Source organism: Podarcis melisellensis (genome assembly GCF_964234715.1).
Source record: "Podarcis melisellensis genome assembly, chromosome: 3".
NCBI lineage: Eukaryota > Metazoa > Chordata > Lepidosauria > Squamata > Lacertidae > Podarcis > Podarcis melisellensis.
The window spans coordinates 89,199,651-89,219,780 of NC_138530.1; the positions used below are offsets into that span (position 1 = coordinate 89,199,651).

Genomic DNA, 20,130 nt, shown 5'->3' on the forward strand with positions numbered 1-20,130 from the left:
AGGGGCAGCGTTCTGCAATACAGTATCAGTCCTGATGCACAGGCACTCTTATCCCTGCTTTTTTGATACCACCTGCTCCCAGATCACAGCTCTCTCACTATGAAAGTGCTCCAAAGTCAAGTCTTAGTGAGCCCTGCTGGAAATTAAGTCATGTCTTTTTGGTCCTTATCGCTTCTCTCTTCTCGTAGTTCTTAATGGCGTGAGCAGCGCTTAAAGAGGCTCTGTGACCGCCACCTACTGGAACAGGAACTAAATATTGCTTAAACAGACTCCCCACCACCACATATACTGCGCGTACCCTCTGTCTGCTCCAGTTTAAAATTCAGAACGGTTGCAACCTTCCTTACTAGACGGCAATCTAAGGAATGAGTCCCACCTAACTCTGCATGGCATGATCCAGCTATTCGTCAACCCCTCGCGGCTTCCGCGGTGGAGAGCGCAGCCTGGCCCTCTCTCTTGCCTTTTCTGGGATGCGCTTATACCCCAGCAGCGTTACCTGGCGAAGGATGCTGAGGCTGCCTGAGCATCCGCAGCATCAGCATCACGACGCCGACCCAGCGAACTCCCGGCAGCCCCTCTCGGCCAATGAGCGCCGCCGCTGGCGACGGCGACTCCTCGGATTGGCTGAGGCGGGCGCGCTGCCTCCGCTCTCTCCGGGCCTCGGTTCCGGCGCGGGTCTCTGTGCGGCGACGGCAGCGGCGATGGCTGGCCGCGGGGGGAGGAGACGGCGCTGCGGGCGACCTTGAGGAAGCAGCGGCCATGGGCAACATGCCGTCGGCGCTGAAGCACTGCCTCAGCTACCAGCATCTCCTCAAGGAGCAGCTGTGGATCGGAGAAGCGGCGCCGCAGCCCACGGCGCTGCAGCATCCCGGGCAGGTACCTGAGCACCACGCAGGGACGGGGTCGGCGGTGATGTAGGGCAGCAGGTGCCCTCACCTCTCCACCCCTGCTCTTAGGGGGGCCCACCCGATCCCTGACCCTGACCACCACCGGGTTAGTGGGAAAGCCCCCTTGGATGGTTTAGGGCCCCGTCCAGTGGGTGGGGGTCCCTACTTACTTTGGACTTGGAGGTGCCTCCTCTATATTACATACATACATATAATTAAATTCCCACAAATGTCACATAAGATTGCATAATACATTTTTCTTTTGTTTTATTGACTTCCCATCCCATTTTCCATGGTGGTTTTTTTTTTAATTCACCCAGTCTTCATGATTTAATATCATAACCATTATACAATAATCTCTCATTCTTTCTGTTGCTCATTGTTCAAATCCTGCTTCTGAATTCATCATACTATAATATTTGTTTAAATAGTCTGAAAAGGCTTCCATTCTTCCATAAAACAGACATCATTAAGTTCTCTTGTTTTAGCTGTTAGTTTTGCTTTCAAACACTCACCTGTGCTTTCCCTCTGGGCAGTGCAGTTGTTGAAACTGCTCTCCCTTGGATCGCGTGGTAACTTCTTGCTTTGCCACCCAGTAAGGGTGAGGAAGCAGAGTTGGAAGTGGCCACTTGCTGCCCATCTGATCACTTGCCAGTCTCTCGGAGCTGCAGCAGCTTGAATTGGGGACCAGCAGGTCCAGTCTTCACTGGTGTGCCACCAGGACAGAGAGATTGAGATGAGCAAGCAAGCAGAGGCAACAACCATAACCACTGCATCCCCTTGCCTTCTGGGTCAGGTGTGGGAAACTTGTGGCTGTCCAGATGTTGTGGGCCTCCAGCTCCCATCAGCCACAGCCAGCATGACCATATGTCAGGAATTAGGGGAGATGTAGTCTGGCAAGATCTGGAGGGCATCAGTTTGGCACATGCACCTGTCAAAATCTCTAATGCAGATTCCCAAGTGCAAGCTGGATGTGAGGCATTTGAAGGTAAATGGGCATAGTTTGGGGAAAATGGACTCACAGGCCAAATTGGGACTTGTGCCAGGCCAGATTTGGCCTATGGGCCAGAGGTCACTACTCTTGTTTGATAGCTAGCCCTCTTTTGAATTGAGCAGGACCATGTATCCCAAAGCAGCCAGGAAGCCACACTTCCTGACTCATCTCTGAGAGACAACTATAATTTATACTTTCCTTTTATCTCTTGCACTGTGCAGGTAGCTAAAGCCCAGGGTAGTCATTATCCACCCTGCCCCCGGTGTGTTGTCACCTCTTATAATGTCAGTAAAGCCACTTTGACAGCTCCCCCCACAAATTAGCTAATGGGACAGGATTGCCATATGGTGTGGATCATTATTTCTGCCTTATTGAATAGTCTTCAATATGAACTTTGTGATATAGGAAACATCTGTTGAAAAATCCAAGCCTCCGGTTACAAAGGTCTAACCCTTGGGTGGGCAGAAGTGCATAGCTTTTGGGATTGGAAATATTTGAGTTGTGTAGAAAGGGGTATATCGACTGACATAAAGTTGCAAAAAACTTTACCCCAAAGCCCTCTCCCTTTTCACAAGCAGATATAAGGCAGCAGGTATGCACTGGCTAGGTATAGGGTAAAGGTAAAGGGACCCCTGAAAATTAGGTCCAGTTGTGACCGACTCTGGGGTTGCGGCACTAATCTCGCTTCATTGGCCGAGGGAGCTGGCGTACAGTCCGGGTCATGTGGCCAGCATGACTATGCCGCTTTTGGCGAACCAGAGCAGCGCATGGAAATGCTGTTTACCTTCCTGCCGGAGCGGTACCTGTTTATCTACTTGCACTTTGACATGCTTTCGAACTGCTAGATTGGCAGGAGCAGGGACCGAACAACAGGAGCTCTCCCCGTCGCAGGGATTTGAACCGCCGACCTTCTGATCGGCAAGTCCTAGGCTCTGTGGTTTAACCCACAGCGCCACCTGTGTTCCATGGCTAGGTATAGAGAGGATGTTTTTAAGGTTGAGAGCCAACAAGTTGAAGCTCAATCCAGGTAAGATGGAGACACTGTTAGTGGGTGGTTTCCTAGACTGGATGGATGAGAGATTGCCTGCTCTTGATGGAGTTACACTCCCTCTGAAGGAGTGGGCACGTAGCTTGGGGGTACTTGTGGATTCTTTGCTGTTGTTTGAGGCTCAAGTGGCTTCAGTGGTGCGGACTCCACAAAAAAGAGAATTTAGAGAACATTATGCAAAGTGACTTTTCTGGAGGGACAGAAAGCGAGGAAAAGAATAATCTAGAAATATTATCAGAAAAAAATGTATTTTGGACATTATGGCTCAGCTCTGTAATGGACTGTTTTGACACACAATGAGTCTTTACATTTTTAGGGTACCTTTAAAGCACTTTAGGGCACAGCATATATAGATATATAGATTGTGTGTGTGAACTTGCCCTTAGAAGATCTGCAGAAGGTTTTCTTTGGTACACAAGGAAGTAAAACAGAGATAAGCCAAGCTCTAAACATCAGAGGAAAATCTGCTTCCTCTTATGTACACATTCCTGATGAGTTTCAGTCCTTGGAGGACTTTAATTTTCCAAATTAAGTAGTTTCCAAATTGGCAAATATCCCTTGGAGCGTTCTATTATTTCAGAAGTGTTTTGATCTAATGGATTTTAGAAGCCATTATTACTTCTGGTAATCAGTTTATTACCATTAGATGTCCTTAAAAAGTATGGTTTTAATTTTAAGGTTGCTAAGAGTCTTAGATCTTTGGAACCATTTTATTGCTGTGTATTTTCCATCATGTTTTCATTCTCAGGGTGGCTACTTGCTATCTGTTTATGTCCCCACATATTTATTTTTCTCTTTCTCTCCTTGTGTATACTCTTGTAGTACTTCCATCATTGTTACTGTTGTTGGTCCATCCCATGCTCAGCCTTTCCTGAGCCAGGTGGAATGTGTGTCATCCTCATGCTAGTGACACCACCATCCGAATCCATAAATGACTAATTTCTGTGCTTTTTAAAAAATTGACATTGAATAGCTAGGGGGACAAGATGGAACCTTGCAGAAACCCACTGGAAAAGTTCCATGGGGTTGAGCAGAAGTCCCTTAACACTACTTTCTGGGAGTGGTCTTGTAGGAAGGAGCCGAACCACTGTGACCCAATGTCCCTGTCTGGAAACTCACAGTGCTGCTCTGTATGGACCCCATAGTCAATGCTACTGAAAGTTGTGGGGAGATCTAGGAGAATCAACAGGGTGACACATTCTCCCATTTATTTCCCGATAATGGTAATCAGGGTGACCAAGTGGTGTGTCAGTGCTGAAGCCAGATGGAAATGGGTCTACATAACTGCTGCATCCAGGACCATCTACTGCTGGCTGTCCACCACTCTCTCAATCACTTTGCCCAGGAAAGGGACATTCATGGTAGGGTAGTAGTTGTCCATTTACCCAGAGGCCAAGGAAGGGGCAGCACTACCCCTCCTGCAATGAGGCATTAATCGCTTCCTTGACCCACCCCCTTGACCTTACAAGCCGTGATGGGCAAAGATGATAGGACCAGAAGTCTTGCACCAAGTCAGACATTTGGACCATCTAGTTCAGTATTGTCTACTTGGGTTGGCAACGGTTCTCCAGGGCTTCTGGCAGCCTTGTCTGTGGATGCCAGGGACTGGACCTGCAACCTTCTGCATGCAAAGCAGATGCTGTACCTTGAGCGATGGCCCTTCCCCATGAGGTGGATCTTCTGTTGATTTCCTTGAATGCCAGATCTCACATCCCAGGAAGTGATTAGCAGGCAGCTGCTTGTGCTTGTTTGTATCTGCATGTGGGTGTCTCAAGTTTGTTTGCTTTATTCACTTACAGTTGGGATAAGTTTAAAGAAGGCTGTAATTCCATGATTAAAGGTCACTGGCATTTTTCTGTTATAAACCTCTATTTTCATCAATTTATAACTAAGCATGTGTGTGTATGTGTGGAGGGGAATGTTTTCATGGAAGTATTTGGCAAACAACATGATCACAGGCCCTGGTAGTGCTTTTCTCTCTTGCTCAAATGAGGTAGCAGAAGAGGGGTATGGAACTGAAATTTACTTTCCGACTTACATGGCAGTACTTTTTTTATTTTGGGGGGAGGGTGGGAATGGCTGGTTTTACAAGCTGTTTGTTCTTCTTTGGCAACACCTGATAAATGGAAAATGCTTGAGGCTCTTAGGCTTTCATGTAAACTGTTTCCTTGTTGATATTCAACATAATTTAGCCACAGTGCTCACTTCACAGAGCTAATACCTAATTCAATAACCAGTCATTATCTTTAATCATCAGACATGCATTTTTGCCGGATCAAATTTAGGAAGAAATGTTACATTGACAGCCCATCAGACAACAGCTTTGTGCAGAAACTGCCAAATTAAGACCTTTTCTTAAAATAAATTTCCTCTAGCTTTTAATTTTCATATTTAAATTCTGGCTTAAGTTTAAATGTGATTTTTAAAATTTAAGTTCTGGTTGACAGGAGTGATTTTTCCTCAGGTTTGTTCTCTACTTTTGCCAATTGCACATTTTGATGTTTATGTATTTAAATTTTGAGTGCCGCTTTGAGCTTTTCAAGGAACAGAGGTTATTTAATATTGTGTAAGAAATTCCTGCTATTCTGATACTACAGGCACTAGTCTGTTACACCGCGGTTTCCTGAGCAGTGAGAAGTTCAGGGGCAGCACAGCAAGATTAGAGGTTGTCTTCAATCTAGAACTTGAGTAGACCCATTAAATTAATGGAACTAGAAGAAGAAGAAGAGTTTGGATTTGATATCCCGCTTTATCATACCCGAAGGAGTCTCAAAGCGGCTAACATTCTCCTTTCCCTTCCTCCCCCACAACAAACACTCTGTGAGGTGAGTGGGGCTGAGAGACTTCAGAGAAGTGTGACTAGCCCAAGGTCACCCAGCTGCTGCATGTGGAGGAGCAGAGACACGAACCCGGTTCACCAGATTACGAGCCTACTGCTCTTAACCACTACACCATGCTGGCTCTCCAGGAGAGGCTGGTGTGTGGCTCCACCATTTTGATTCCACTGCAGATCCACTCCATTTAAGAGTATCCAACACACATTAAAAGCACATGGATTCCTCTAATGAATTCTGGGAACTGTATTTGCTTCTCAGAGGGCTCCAGTTCTTAGCACCATTAAACTACAGTTCCCATAATTCTTTAAAGTCATGTGCTTTAAATGTCCATTAGATATACAGCATGTGTTGTTTCTCAGTGGGTCTACTCTGGGTAGGACTACCATTGGATACAACCACTGGATGAGAGAATATTGGATATATATTTTTATTTATAGGTTGTAGTCTAGCAGCATCTGGAATGCATCACATTGGTCACCCCCTACAATATGCAATAACATGTTCCTGACCTTTGACTCCACTTGTACACACAGGTTTACGGGTGTGTGCCTGTGCCAGTCAATGTGACAAGATTTGGCTCATAACGGTTGAAAATTATTATGACAATAAAAGCTTTATGCACGTTTCGAACGCATCCTGTTTAAGGTATGATACGTTTAGCACACTTCAGATCCTCTTGCTTCTTTCACAGATGTGTTTATATCATGAATGTGGCATTTGCCTTGTAAGCACAATTATCTGATAATCATGGAAAACCTCAAAATGCAATGCCCTTTTGTCAGGAGGGCTTCCACTTATAAGAAAAATCACTTTCTGAAAGGGGTGGGAGATGTTACTGAGCAGATGTGAAAGTTTTGCCTTTATATTTAAATAAAATAGGTTTATGTTCTCCGCAAGTGTGGGCCTAGCTTGGTCCAAGGAAGGTTTAGCCTGCCAGATGCCGTATGTGATCAGAGATGTTGTGCAGCTGTTTCCCATTTCTTTTTACACCGCTCACATAAATGCATAGTAACTGTACTGGATTTTTTTTTAAAAAACTGTACTTTAGCAGTCATTGAAGGATGTTACTACATGGGTTTTAATTTAACTTGCAAAGCAGTTTGTGGCAAGGGAGGTGACACCCACGATGGTGGATGCGAGAGATATACCCAAAGGCACAGCATTGTGAGGCTCATTTCCCCTTCAGATTCTAGAGAGAAAAATTTAAGACACCTGCCCCTCCCACCGCCACCCCCCCTCCAGTGTGAGCCATGTCAAAATATGTGCCTTGGGTAAACAATGATGCATTTCGTTGTGCACATTTCGAGTTCCAGTTGTGGAAGATTTTGCAGTCAAACCTAACAGTGCATGCGTATGCTTTTTTAGTAAATGAAGGGGGTTAAGGATCATAGAGCTGTGAATTGCTAAAGAAGGCTAGGTCATGCTCCCTCACTTTTGGGGAGGTAGGAGGTAAGGCTTCTTTTCTTTTCTTTTCTTTTCTTTTCTTTTCTTTTCTTTTCTTTTCTTTTCTTTTCTTTTCTTCTCTTCTCTTCTCTTCTCTTCTCTTCTCTTCTCTTCTCTCTCTCTCTCTCTCTCTCTCTTTCTCTCCCCCCTCTTCACTTTAAACCACGTAACTGAGCAGACATCTGAGGCTGGGACTCCAGACTCAGACCACATATTTGAGACCAACTAATGTATCTTGTAACCAGGAGCACCTTCCCTGTGTTGTTACTGCTGTAGGGTTGAACAATGCTCTGATTATTGTAAGTAAAGCATTTAAACTTACTTAAGGTTGTGGTCTATTCACTTGGAGAAGGGTAGAGGTGGGGGAGCACATTTGAGAGCACTTAATACTGGGACATTTTGAGCTCCAACAACCTAAATTTTCAGCACTTTGCAAACTCTGCACATATTTCTGTTTTAAACTCTGCTGGGGGTTTTTTCGGCTAGAGAGTGAGTCTCTTTTGAATTTCAGGCAGTCAGCAGTTTATTCTTTTGTAGTTTCCCACACACGTGGGACTTCAGGATTAACTAATATTCCCCAGTTATTTCCCAACGCTTGTCAGTGTCCTCTCCTACAGAAATCAGTTCCTGACTCCTACCCAGGCACCTGTCCTGCAAGTCTTGTCTTCTGTCTGCACAAATCTTCCCCTCCTCATTGATACTTCCATGGTTAATTGGGACTTAATGAAATGAAGATCATAGTTAAGAAGGCATAGACCTTTTAAATGGCTAGAGCTTCAGATATTGAAGCAAGAACCTTATGTTTCACCATGCTGCAGCAACTTTTACAGTCTGCTTGCTCATGTTGCTCTGGTCTAGGAGAGGGAAGGGAACCTGTGGTCCTCCACATAATGAACTACAACTCCCTTCATTTGTGACCTGTTTGAATTTAGCATACTGGCTTTGCATACTGAACTAGGCTTGATTATTTGTGCTAACTACTTCACAATAGCTTAATTCTACCCTATGGCTTTTTGAATTCTTTGGATAGCCTTATTAGTCAAATCTGAAATCTTTACTTGTCATAGGCCCATCTTCGTTTTCTTTCTGAATTTCCCAAGTTTTAGTTTCTCTCTCCCCCACCCCTTCCCAATTGGCTTCTGTCTAAGGCAGGGTTTCCCAAACTTCAGTCTCCAGCTGTTTTTGGACTACAACTCCCATCATCCCTAGGTAGCAGGACCAGTGGTCAGGGATGATGGGGATTGTAGTACAAAAACAGCTGAAGACCCAAGTTTGGGAAACTCTGATATAAGGCAAGCTGTGATCCTCCAGATGTCCCTGGAACTACAACTTCCTGCATTGACTGCTGTCTGGGGCCTATGGGACATGATCTGAAGGACATCAAGTTCTGAACCTCTGGTCTAAGGCCATGGTTGAAAATGGTTTTTTTCTGAAGGGACGTTTAAGGAAAGGAATGATAGTGGGGTGTTAATGGCCAACCCCCACTTCTCAAAGTAGCCTGCCAACAAGACAAATGATCATAGGCAAGCATCCCCTCTAGATTGGTAACTCTGGAGCAGATTTGCCACAGGTGCTGCCAGTCACCAAGCCTTAGGTACACAGAAGCTGCCTTGCAGAGGTAGACCATTGGTCCATCTAGCTCACTGTTGTCTACATTGGCTGGCAACATCTTTCCAAAGTTTCAGATAGGGGTCTCTAACAGGAGATACCAGGGATTGAACCTGGGGCATTCTGCATGCAAAGCAGTTGGTTTTAGATAGGAATAATATTGGAGGAGGTATGATCTATCACATGTTTCCTGACAAATATCTACTCTTTAATCCTAACACTGTGGGAACACCTTGTGGTTATTATTGGTGGTTTGAAGAGCACTCTGCACCTATTCTGAATTTTTTTTCTTTTTTATAACTTGCCCACTCCTGGACTCATCCCTAGTACCTCAGTTTACATACGCTTCAGGTTACATATGCTTCAGGTTACAGACTCTGCTAACCCAGAAATAGTGCTTCAGGTTAAGAACTTTGCTTCAGGATAAGAACAGAAATTGGGCTCCGGTGGCACGGCAGCAGCAGGAGGCCCCATTAGCTAAAGTGGTGCTTCAGGTTAAGAACAGTTTCAGGTTAAGAACAGACCTCCGGAACGAATTCAGTACTTGAAACAAAACTCTTTGGGGCAGTGCCCCAGAGTGGGAGCCCTAGCACAAATTATCTTTTATTTATTTACACACTTTTCTGTTTCAGGAACTGCTCACAAGTGGATTTCCTGAATTTGTTAAAATAGTAGAAGTCGGGCCTAGAGATGGATTGCAGAATGAAAAGGTAAGTGGACAATGTGAGTTGAAGTGCTGAGTTACACATGAAAGCCAGGAAGTTTAAAGCATGAAATGGATCTTCTGAAATACGTATGACTGAAGTGCTTCAGTGTGTGCATGAACTCTGGTTTCAAACACACACAAACACATGTGTAGTTAATTGATTATGGAGGGCTTTTAATATCTTTCTACAGCAGGCGGGGGGAATCTGTAGCCAGGAGCAATTGGCAGGCAGCAGGGGCCACCACAGACCTGGCTTCCCAGCACATTCATTGTTACCATGTACCTGGATGTTGCGAGGGCAGCGTGGGAACAAAGTTGGGGGCAGGGGCACTGCTGGTGTGCTCACATTGCCCTGACCTCCCCACCTCCCTGACATACTCATATCCCTGTAGGTGTGCCAATTTGCTTTTGCCTGAAAAAAAATAGCACCCATTTGCAGTATCTGCCATTTTTATTTTAGAGCGTTAAAAATACCTGTTATTGTTGTTCAAAATGCTTTTGCCACATGCTACATTTTTTACCAATACCGGTCTCCCCCTTACTTTCCCACAGGCTATAGTCCCTACAGATGTCAAAATTGAATTCATCAACCGACTTTCCAAAACAGGCTTGCCTGTCATAGAAGTGACGAGCTTTGTTTCTTCGAAATGGGTACCTCAGGTAGGTAAATTGAAAAACGCATCGTACAGAAGGATCCAGCATTCTTATGCTATGTAGATTCCCCATAGCAGGAATGTCTTTCTGAACCATCATACCCCTACACCTTCTGCCTTATAGCTGCTAGTCACCTCCCACCTGACTTTGCCCTGCCTTGTCCACACTTGGCACTCAGGACAGAGGAACGTAGCAGCTGCTTTATGCCAAGTCAGAAGAAGAAGAAGAAGAGTTTGGATTTGATATCTCGCTTTATCACTACCCGAAGGAGTCTCAAAGTGGCTAACATTCTCCTTTCCCTTCCTCCCCCACAACAAACACTCTGTGAGGTGAGTGGGGCTGAGAGACTTCAGAGAAGTGTGACTGGCCCAAGGTCACCCGGCAGCTGCATGTGGAGGAGCGGGGAAGCAAACCCAGTTCACCAGATTACGAGTCCACTGCTCTTAACCACTACACCACACTGTCTCAATTGGTCCATCATTACGTGCAGTGTAAATTAATAACACAGACTCTTCTTCGGTAAAAGAATAAAAGCTTTACTGAGTTAAAATGAACTTGTTTGCAAATAACAGCATGGTGAACAGAAGATTAAACTAGCTTCAGAGCATACATAGAGTTATTGAGTCACACATTACGCATCAACAGTCTCCACTGAGCACAAGCTTCACAGAGCACAGGCTCCACCACTCACAGACACACAGACTGAGTCTGCCTGCAAGCAGATACAGTCAAATCTCATTCTGCATCTGCTTCCACTTGTGTCCACTTCGGCGAACATCCACAGCAAACCCAGAAGTACCAGAACGGGTTACTTCCAGGTTTGCTGCTTGCGCATGCACAGTAGCGCTAAATCGTGCTTCGATGTGCGTCATTTTCGGCTTGTGGGCGGGCCTCCGGAATGGATCCCGTCTGCAAAACGAGGTTTGACTGTACTTACATAGAGAATGAGTCATCCTCAAGATGAGTCACAGTGATTCAGCATGCTAGATGATTCTGCAGCTTTTCAGCATTTCACAACATTTCTAGACTCCTTTACTGCTTCCGCTCTCAAATACCTTTGTCACATGACACATCAAGCTCAGTCTTGTTTACGCTGACCAGAAGTGGTCCTTCAGCATTCTACATGGGAGTGTCTCCCAGCTCTACCTGCAGTTGATGGGCATTAAACTCAGGGTCTTCTGCTGGCAAGACACCACTGTTGTCATTCCATATTTCTACGTGGAGCCTCTAGTGCAGTGTTTCCCAACCTTGTGCCTCCAGCTGTTTTTGAACTACAATTCCCATCATCCCTGACCACTGGTCTTGCTAGCTAGGGATGATGGGAGTTGTAGGCCAAAAACATCTGGAGGCACAAGGTTGGGAAACACTGCTCTAGTGCTCAGTGATGTCAAATCTGACATTTTACTATTGTAGCAACAAGGGAGCAGAGCCTGGTTTAAATCAGCTGGCCCAATGAGTTGGAATAAGAATTAAATGTTCATTCAGTGGAGGTGCAAAAGCAATCAGCCGCTGTAGATATCAAATCCATCTGTCTTCAGTAAGCTTATAATAGCAAGTAATTGACCAAAGTGATCCTCAATATACCAAAAGCCTTCATTTATTTCGGACAATTTCCTGGACTGAATGGGACTTGGCAGCCCTTTCCGTATCAATAATGTTAATTGGGTGAAACAGAAATATTCCTGGTGTTGCACTTTGCTGGGAAGAGCCTAGTATTAGTAGTGTGTGTCATGCCACAGAGAGATTCTGTGTTAGTTTCCTGTCCTCACTCCTTATGAGATTAATCTATAGAGTAAATGTTGATTTTTATCATAAAGTTACCAAGCAATGAATGGCCTTTGAGATAGGTAGGTCTGTGTCTGTTAACTATATTAGGATCCCAGAATGGGTTTGAATTTAGGTAGTTTGTTGGTGAAGATTGTGGCCTGAATTTGGTGTCTTAGTTACTTAATTGGCGCAGTTTGACAGCTGCGTCAGTCAATGCAGAGCTAAAATGCAAGCTGCACCTATACCCCAACTCTTTCCTCACCGTGCCAAATTTGAAGAAAAAGAGACTTTAAAATTTTGTATGTAAAGCTACCAGGGCAATTTGCCTTTCAGATGGAAATGCCTACATCTGTCTTTCTAATAATGAAGGCTTTGCAGACCACCAGTTTTTCACTACACTGATGGAGCTTGAACTTTTATTACTGCAAAGGTGTCTCTGGTGTGTTGCTCCCATGAGGGATATTCTACCTACCCAAATATTCCTAAAATGGGGAAAATATATGGGAGTTCCATTTCCTGGCATACAGTTAGGTCAGTTGCTCTACTCTTAAAACTTTAATACAGAACTTGGTTTGGACCAAACAATGCCACAGTCCAAATGGGGATGACTAGCAGGCCTAAATAGAGCTGTTCGACAGTGGAATTTGCTGCCAAGGAGCGTGGTGGAGTCTCCTTCTTTGGAGGTCTTTAAGCAGAGGCTTGACAACCATATGTCAGGAGTGCTCTGATGGTGTTTCCTGCTTGGCAGGGGGTTGGACTCGATGGCCCTTGTGGTCTCTTCCAACTCTATGATTCTGTGATTCTAAATAGTCCTGCAGAATAAAAGTTATCTACCGCTGCTTTAATAAAAAGCCCGAATCTTCAAAACCCAGACACAACATGAAAGTGGGCAGATGGGGATGGCTGGTAAAGCAAGTGGTTACTTTATCCCATCTAAAAGCCTAAGATACTTCTTCCTGACCTCAGATGCAGGAAGCTACAGCCGACAAGGCCAAGGAAGTCCTACTGAAAGCAGAGAATATGACAGATCCTGCCCCTTGAGCTCTTCTCCAGCCCCAGACTTCGCAGCAACTAAGCAGACCTCCGAAAGCATATTAGTGATTTTAGCTGATGCCATGGTAATCTATTTTAAGTTAAAAGAACTCATCTCAGTGCCCTCCTGCCTGAGATGAAAGCCACCTTAAAAGAGACAGCTGCTGCTGCTGCTGCTGCTGCAAACTGCACTCTAGAGCTCAATCTCACTTTTCAGAATGGAGGCCAAGAACGGCATATATCAGGTGAAAGTTGGACCTGGAGAGTTTAAGTTGATCCAAAACGTTTTGGGTTTTTTTTGCATTTTAGGGGGTTGAGGGAGGGAGAACAGGATCTGGAATCATTCTTGTTCACCTGGTTATTTAAACCTCTGCCGCCAGAAGATGGATAGAGTGCCGCTTGTAGAAAAAGCCCCACCCCGTTAAGCCAAACCAGTGTCTACAGGGCTCTGTTGCGAAATTATAACATGATTGCACAAAGGAGGACATTCTCAGCGACTGGTTTCCTTTCATGAGGTTCCCATCCAAGTAGTTCAAGATTTATTGCCTAATACCCTGAACTGCAAACAATGGATGAAACCAATCACTGGGAAGCCTAATGGGAGGAACAGCTGGTGAAGAGCAGTTCAGGCCGCTCTGGGCAGCGCAGGAGGGGCCGTGCAGCATTGTCAGACGTTTGCAATGAGGGATCATGGGGCTGGCAAGCCCCTTGACCCCCCAGCTATAAAGCATGATGACTCAGAACAGTTCAGGAGAAAATCTGGTCTTAGCTTGAAATCTTGGTTGTATGCAGTGCTTAAAACAGTTTTCAGCAGGCATAGGCAGACTTGACCCTCCAGATGTTTTGGGACTACAATTCCTATCAACCCTGACCACTGGTCCTGTTTGCTAGGGATCATGGGAGTTGTAGTCCCAAAACATCTGGAGGGCCGAGTTTGCCAATGCTTGGTTTTCAGGAAGAGTTAATCAACCTCCGCAGCACACATGCAGTGGTCCCAGTCAACATCACCACCCCTTCACTATCTGAAAAAGGGGGCGGAATTGCACACTCTCTAACATGTCTGGGTCAAAAACTGGGATGCACGTTTTCCAGGCCATGCTCCTGGGTGAGTGACCCATGCAAGACCATGGCCAAAGTACTTTTTGGGGCAAGATTGTGGTGCCCAAAATGACTACCATGCTCTTGCATAACAAAACGGGGTGTTTTCCTGGGACAGTTGAGGGGTATGGCATTGTATTCATGCATCTCTGTCATAATGTATAGTTTGGCCCACACAAAGGAGGGAAAGCTGCCAAACCCGGTGAACTGTCTTGCTATCTTGTGTTCTCCATATTTTCCTAGAAGCTCACACTAAGAACACTGTCTAGCTCACTACGCTAGAATAAATTACTCCAGCTCATGTTGTACTCCATCTTTCTCCAACCTGGTGCCCTCCAGCTGTTTTTTGACTACAGCTCCCACTTTTCCAGATCATTGGCTACACTGGCAGGGGCTGATGGGTGTTGGAGTCCACAAACATCTGGAGGGCACCAGGTCAGGGAAAGCTGAATCAGAACAGAGGACAAGGTTCTTCCTTCAAGGAATATCTACAATCTAAAGCAACCATATACCTCCCTTTTCATCCCCTCCCCTGATTTTTTATTTTTTGGAAATGTGTTTTTCATTTCTTCCTTTTCCTGTGAGCCCTTTTGGGTAGCAAATTTGGCCTGGGCTTTGTTGGACGTTGGGAGAGGGGATTTTATTCCCATTTCAAGCCTGAGTGTTTTGTTTGAATGGCTTAGTTGATATTTAGATTACATTCTGTTTATATGCCATGGCCATGTTAACTTGGAGATGGAGTTCAGAATTCTTAGCGCACTTTATTTTCTCTGGTCCTGAGAATAGATTGACTAGTTATGTTTCCATCTCCTTTCTGTCTGTCTGCCTTGCATTTTAAAGCCCTTTTACCATTTCCCTGCTAATGTTTTGTTTGGCAAAGACCTTCTGACTAGAAAAAGCCAGAAGAAGTAGAAAAAAAAGTTCTGCAGTAGCAAAGGTGCCATCTAAAACAGGATCCCACACCTATAATCGAAATCGCCAAGAATGATAAAGGGCTGCCATTGAAAGGCTTATTGCTTAAGTATCCTGTTGCACTTTGAAAGTTAATTGCCTAAATGTTAAAAGTACATGTTAAAGTAAGAGTCTGCTTACAAGGAAAATATTGAGGGGACAAATACATTATATAAACCTTATTTGCAATGATTAAGTTTCATGGAGCTTGAATTGCACCTTCACTTTAGCCTGTTAATTGTATTTTCAGTTATGCTGTAAAAAGTGCAGGATTTTGTCACATTGGTGTACCATTACGTTAACTATTTGGTTTCAAAGGTTTTCCTTAGCCTAGGAAGTGTGGGCAACATTCTTTGTTTAATTAAGGGATTAAAGGTTTGGGAAGAAGAAGTCAGGGTTCATTTCTGTGATTATTTACTTACCCCACTTCGGTCCTGCTTTCTTAGAATGCAAGTAGATACCCTGCCAGGTAGCCATAATATAATACCAATCCTATAAAGCATTAGAAATATTTAAAACAACAGGAACAGTGCAATCCTATACACGGCTACTCAGAAGTAAGCTCCATTGAATCCGGTAGATCTAAGGCTTTGTATATACGATGCCTTCAAAACACACTTTAAGCACATTCCCCTCCACCACCCTCAAAGAATTCTGGGCATTGTGGTTTGTTAAGGGTTGCTGGGACTTGTAACTCTGTGAGGGATAAACTACAGTGCCCAGAATTCTCGGAGGGTCGGAATGTGCTTTATAGTGTGTTTGCAGCCCTGCACATAGGATTGTAGCCTGGAAATATTAGGTTACAAGGGTTCTATAGGCTGGGGGGGGGGGCTGGGGTTTTCTACAGAAATGGCAAATCCAGATTAAATAGGACATAATATGGGGTGGTATTTTGATGAGGATGATGTCATGAGCCTTTTAAAATGCCACAATTATTCACCTCCCTACAATGACGAAACTGCAAAGGGATCAGCTTCTCTGAGCACACAATACACTGCTATGTAGAAGTGCCCAAAGTCTCTTAACAATGAAGTAATAAATAATAATAATAATAATAATAATAATAATAATAATAATAATACAGTGGTACCTTGGGTTACATACGCTTCAGGTTATAGACTCTGCTAACCCAGAAATATTACTTCGGGTTAAGAACTTTGCAACGGGAGGCCCCATTAGCTAAAGTGGTGCTTCAGGTTAAGAACAGTTTCAGGTTAAGAACAGACCTCCAGATCGAATTAAGTTCTTAACCCGAGGTACCACTTTATAGCATGCATAATTTTCTCACCTATGGCTTTGAAATGCAAAAACAAAACAAAACAAAACACACACACTAGATGATGCCATTAAATAAGCTATTTTATTCCTTTAAAAAAACTTTTTTAAAAAAATAAAAAATGCTATTGTTTTCACGCTAAACATAGGTATCCAGAGATCCAAACAATCCAGTCCTTTGCATAACAGGAAGGGGCAAAATTGGACATGGAAGTTTAGTCCATTTTGGTGCAAAGATCACTTCTATGTGACTTCTTGTGAAATGAAACAAGTTTTACTTTATTGATATTTAATTGTGTTCAGTCCTATGTTTCTATGCCATTTTTTAAAAAAAGTCCCCAGTTCAGTTACCTTGTCAGTAACCAATGAATAAGTACCTGATACTGTCATATGACTTTAAGAAACTAAAGCTACATTTTGTCTTTTAAGATGGCTGATCACACAGAAGTCATGAGAGGAATAGAATGCTATCCTGGAGTCCGTTATCCAGTCCTTACCCCTAATCTTCAAGGCTTCCATTCTGCTGTACGTATACTTAATGGCTTTATCTTTCAGTGAAGCTCCAGGGTCTTAAACATATTTAGCTATTTTTATCAGAGGTCAAGATTCCATGATCTAACCCTATCCGTGGCATAAATCAGGCTTCAAGAGGTCTGGAGGGTTGCCAACATTAGAGCAGGCCTTCTCTGTGGTGGCTCCCTGCTTGTGGAATGCTCTCCCCAGGGAAGCTCGCCTGGTGCCTTCATGTAGGTGCCAGGCAAAAACTTTTCTCTGTAACAGGCCTTCAACGTGATAGAACATTCTGTGCCCTTTAAAAAGTGTTTGTGGGAGTGGGGGTTATTGGTTTGCTTTTCTTCTTGGTTTATTATGTATTTTGTGTTCTCATTTTGCATTTTTATGTTGTGGACTGCCCTATGATCTTCAAATGAAGGGCAGTATACAAATTGAAGAAACGAACAAAGAGAAATAAATAAGCACAATCAGAAATCTATGCTAAATTTCACATGAACAACTTCAACTCAGTACATAACAACAACTTTTGCTGGATAACAAGGGGGTTCTGCAACAAAATGTGGCTGTGTTGAGTGCTGCTGTTCAGGATTCCAGCAACTCAATTGCACACATCCCTTTCCATTTCTTTGCTACCAGCAATGCATGGTCTATGAACACATTCAGTCCTCATTGGGCTGTTTTTGGAGTCCCTTTCCTAAAAACAGATTTGTAGCTCTTCAGGGTTTCTTCAATCCTATTTGTGGATGTTGTGCCTTTGTCTATATCTGTGTAATCCTGAAACAAAAGGTGAGGAAGAAATTAGTTTCAGTTTGCATTCAAATACTAATCTTTCTAATTCGCTCTTCTTACAACAACATGTGAGCTGAAACACAGCTGCTTGTCAAAGTTTGCACTTCCCTGAATTTTGAGGTGCAGTTCTGCAACTGAAGAATTGTTTAAGAATGCATAAAATAGAGGGGACGTGTGCATATATTAGTAAAAAATATATATGCATAAATGCATTGTATTGGAGCAGGCACAGGCAAACTTGGTTCTCCAGATGTTTTTGGCCTACAACTCCCATCATCCCTAGCTAACAGGACCAGTGGTCAGGGATGATGGGAATTGTAGTCTCAAAACATCTGGAGGGCCGAGTTTGCAGATGCCTCTATTAGAGGGAATGGCTTATAAAATTACATATATTGGGCAAAATTGCATACAAAAATGTGTAAATCAGGAGAAATGCACAATAAAATGCTGACAAATTCTAATGAGGACAACGTGGAAACTGATGTGGAAATGTGGAACTTATTTGGAGACTGGTCAAATGAGAAACTGAGATAAAATGAAATTGACAGAATCGCCCACCCCTGGTGTGGGAGGACTCGAATTGGTAATAGAGGGAATGATGTCAACTACACATTTTCTAAGTTGACATTATGGTTTCTGGTGTCTTCTTAAAAATGAAATGCCAAAAAACAATCTGTTACACCTCATCTTTGCTTTCCACCTGCATTTGACAGCTTTCTGTGATCTAGGCACAGGTAGGAGTGTTTACAAAAAACAGGACCGTCTTATTTCTAGAATTCTGCTTTAGTAGGGTTGCCATACATCCAGACATAGCTGGTATTCTGGCTATATGGCAGCTCCTGCCGGTAGTGTAGATTTTGGCAATTTTCATTAGCAAAACTACAAAAGCTCTACAACTTTTGTGTCCAGATTTTCACTTTTTGAAATACAGCAACCCTAGCTTTAGAGGAGAAAAGAGATTTAATTCACATAAACAGTTAAGGCTTTTCTGTGAGCCCCGTAGTGACTGTGCAAAGTGCATGGCCTTCTGCCTCAAAACCTTCACTTGCTTCCATGTGGGAAACTCATCATTCTAGAGGACTCCCATTTATTTCAATGACACAGGTTTGCTCGAAAGGACATTTAGATAATTTTAGGGCCGGTGCCTCACTTGTGCTTTCGTAACTCATTTTAAACATGTGGAGAAAGAGGCTTTCTGTAAAGCAAAATCAGTGTTGCTTCCTGGAGTGATCATTAGGATAATAGCGTCATGAAACAACAGAGGCAATGAGTTTAGTTTATTACAGCCGCAGTGCAAATGCACGTTTCCAGGAGAGTAAATCCCATGCAACACAGTGGGACTTGCTTTGAAGTAAACAAACAAGTATGGCGTGACACCAGTTGAAGTCATTTTCCATTTAAATCAATGGGAATGATTTCTTCTGGACCAACCTTTGTTAGCTAATGCTTCAGATAGTAGGCTTACATAGCATGCACAAAGAAAGAAAGATGTAAAGTTATTTACTGGGGAAGGGGGAATACACAAAACCCAACCACATTTGTTCTGTTTTTTGATCCTGTTTGGTTTTTAGATTGCTGCCGGTGCAACAGAAGTGTCTGTCTTTGGTGCAGCTTCTGAGTCTTTCAGCAAAATGAATATTAACTGCAGCATTAACGAAAGCATGGAAAGATTTGAAGACGTTGTGAAGTCTGCCAGGAAGATGGACATTCCAGTGCGAGGGTAAAATGAAAAAGGCCACGTTTAATCAAGCTAGCAAATTTGTGAAAGCTGCCTATAAGTTCATGATGTTGAGAAGCTTTTTTTAGAAACAGAAATGGACTGTGGCGCGTATGATGGGGGGAACAGAGGAAGGACTCGCTTGCTGTGTTCAATTCAGGAGTGGCCTGGGGGGTGGCTAGGCCACAGCTGGACTGGCACACAGCTGGTAGAGCCAAATGGGCTTTGCTGGTATGCCTGCACAGCCCTGATCTGGCCACCTGTAATCACACCATCCAGATCAGAGGCAGATTTAGGTCCGGTTCACTTGAGCTAAAGGGGCGCTTTTGCCTTTCCCCCTCATTCTAGTAAGCGCTGGGCTTGGAGAAGGAGCCTTGAGGGCTCTGACTGGGTCCTAGAGTCCTCAACGCTCCTTCCCAAAGCCTAGTTGGCACTTGCCCAGCTTTGGGAAAGAGGCAGGAGGGCTCTCTCTCTCTGTGTCAATTTTTGGCCTTGGAGACTTATAACCAAGGTCGGGGCCCATCCAGATAAGCCCCTGTAGGGCTGCAGCTGTGGGGTGTGTGTTCTTCTGTGGCACAGCCTCACCCCACTGTCGTTCCGGGGTTTACTTCCATAGCCTCAAAAAGTGTGTGTTTAGGACCGTAGCTCCCGTTATTTCACTTTGCCACCCAACAAATTCAAGTTACAAGAAAGGAGATTCCGACTAAATATCAGGAAGAGTTTTCTGGCAGTAAGAGCTGTCCGACAGTGGAACTGACTCCCTCAGGAGGTCATGGACCTTGGATACTTTAGCTGAGATTCCTGCATTGCA

At 44.0% G+C, this 20,130-nt stretch overlaps 1 protein-coding gene across 1 annotated transcript in view; it reads left to right on the top strand.

Annotated features, from left to right (window-relative positions):
* The first annotated feature begins 646 nt into the window (after positions 1-646).
* HMGCLL1 (3-hydroxy-3-methylglutaryl-CoA lyase like 1) overlaps positions 647-20,130 on the top strand; it is a 63,486-nt gene continuing 44,002 nt past the window's right edge. The window contains exons 1-5 of the mRNA XM_081906439.1: positions 647-876; positions 9,450-9,527; positions 10,076-10,183; positions 16,730-16,825; positions 19,174-19,322. Of these exons, the coding sequence (XP_081762565.1) occupies positions 760-876; positions 9,450-9,527; positions 10,076-10,183; positions 16,730-16,825; positions 19,174-19,322 (548 nt within the window). The 5' untranslated portion in view covers positions 647-759. The remainder of the gene's footprint in view (positions 877-9,449; positions 9,528-10,075; positions 10,184-16,729; positions 16,826-19,173; positions 19,323-20,130) is intronic.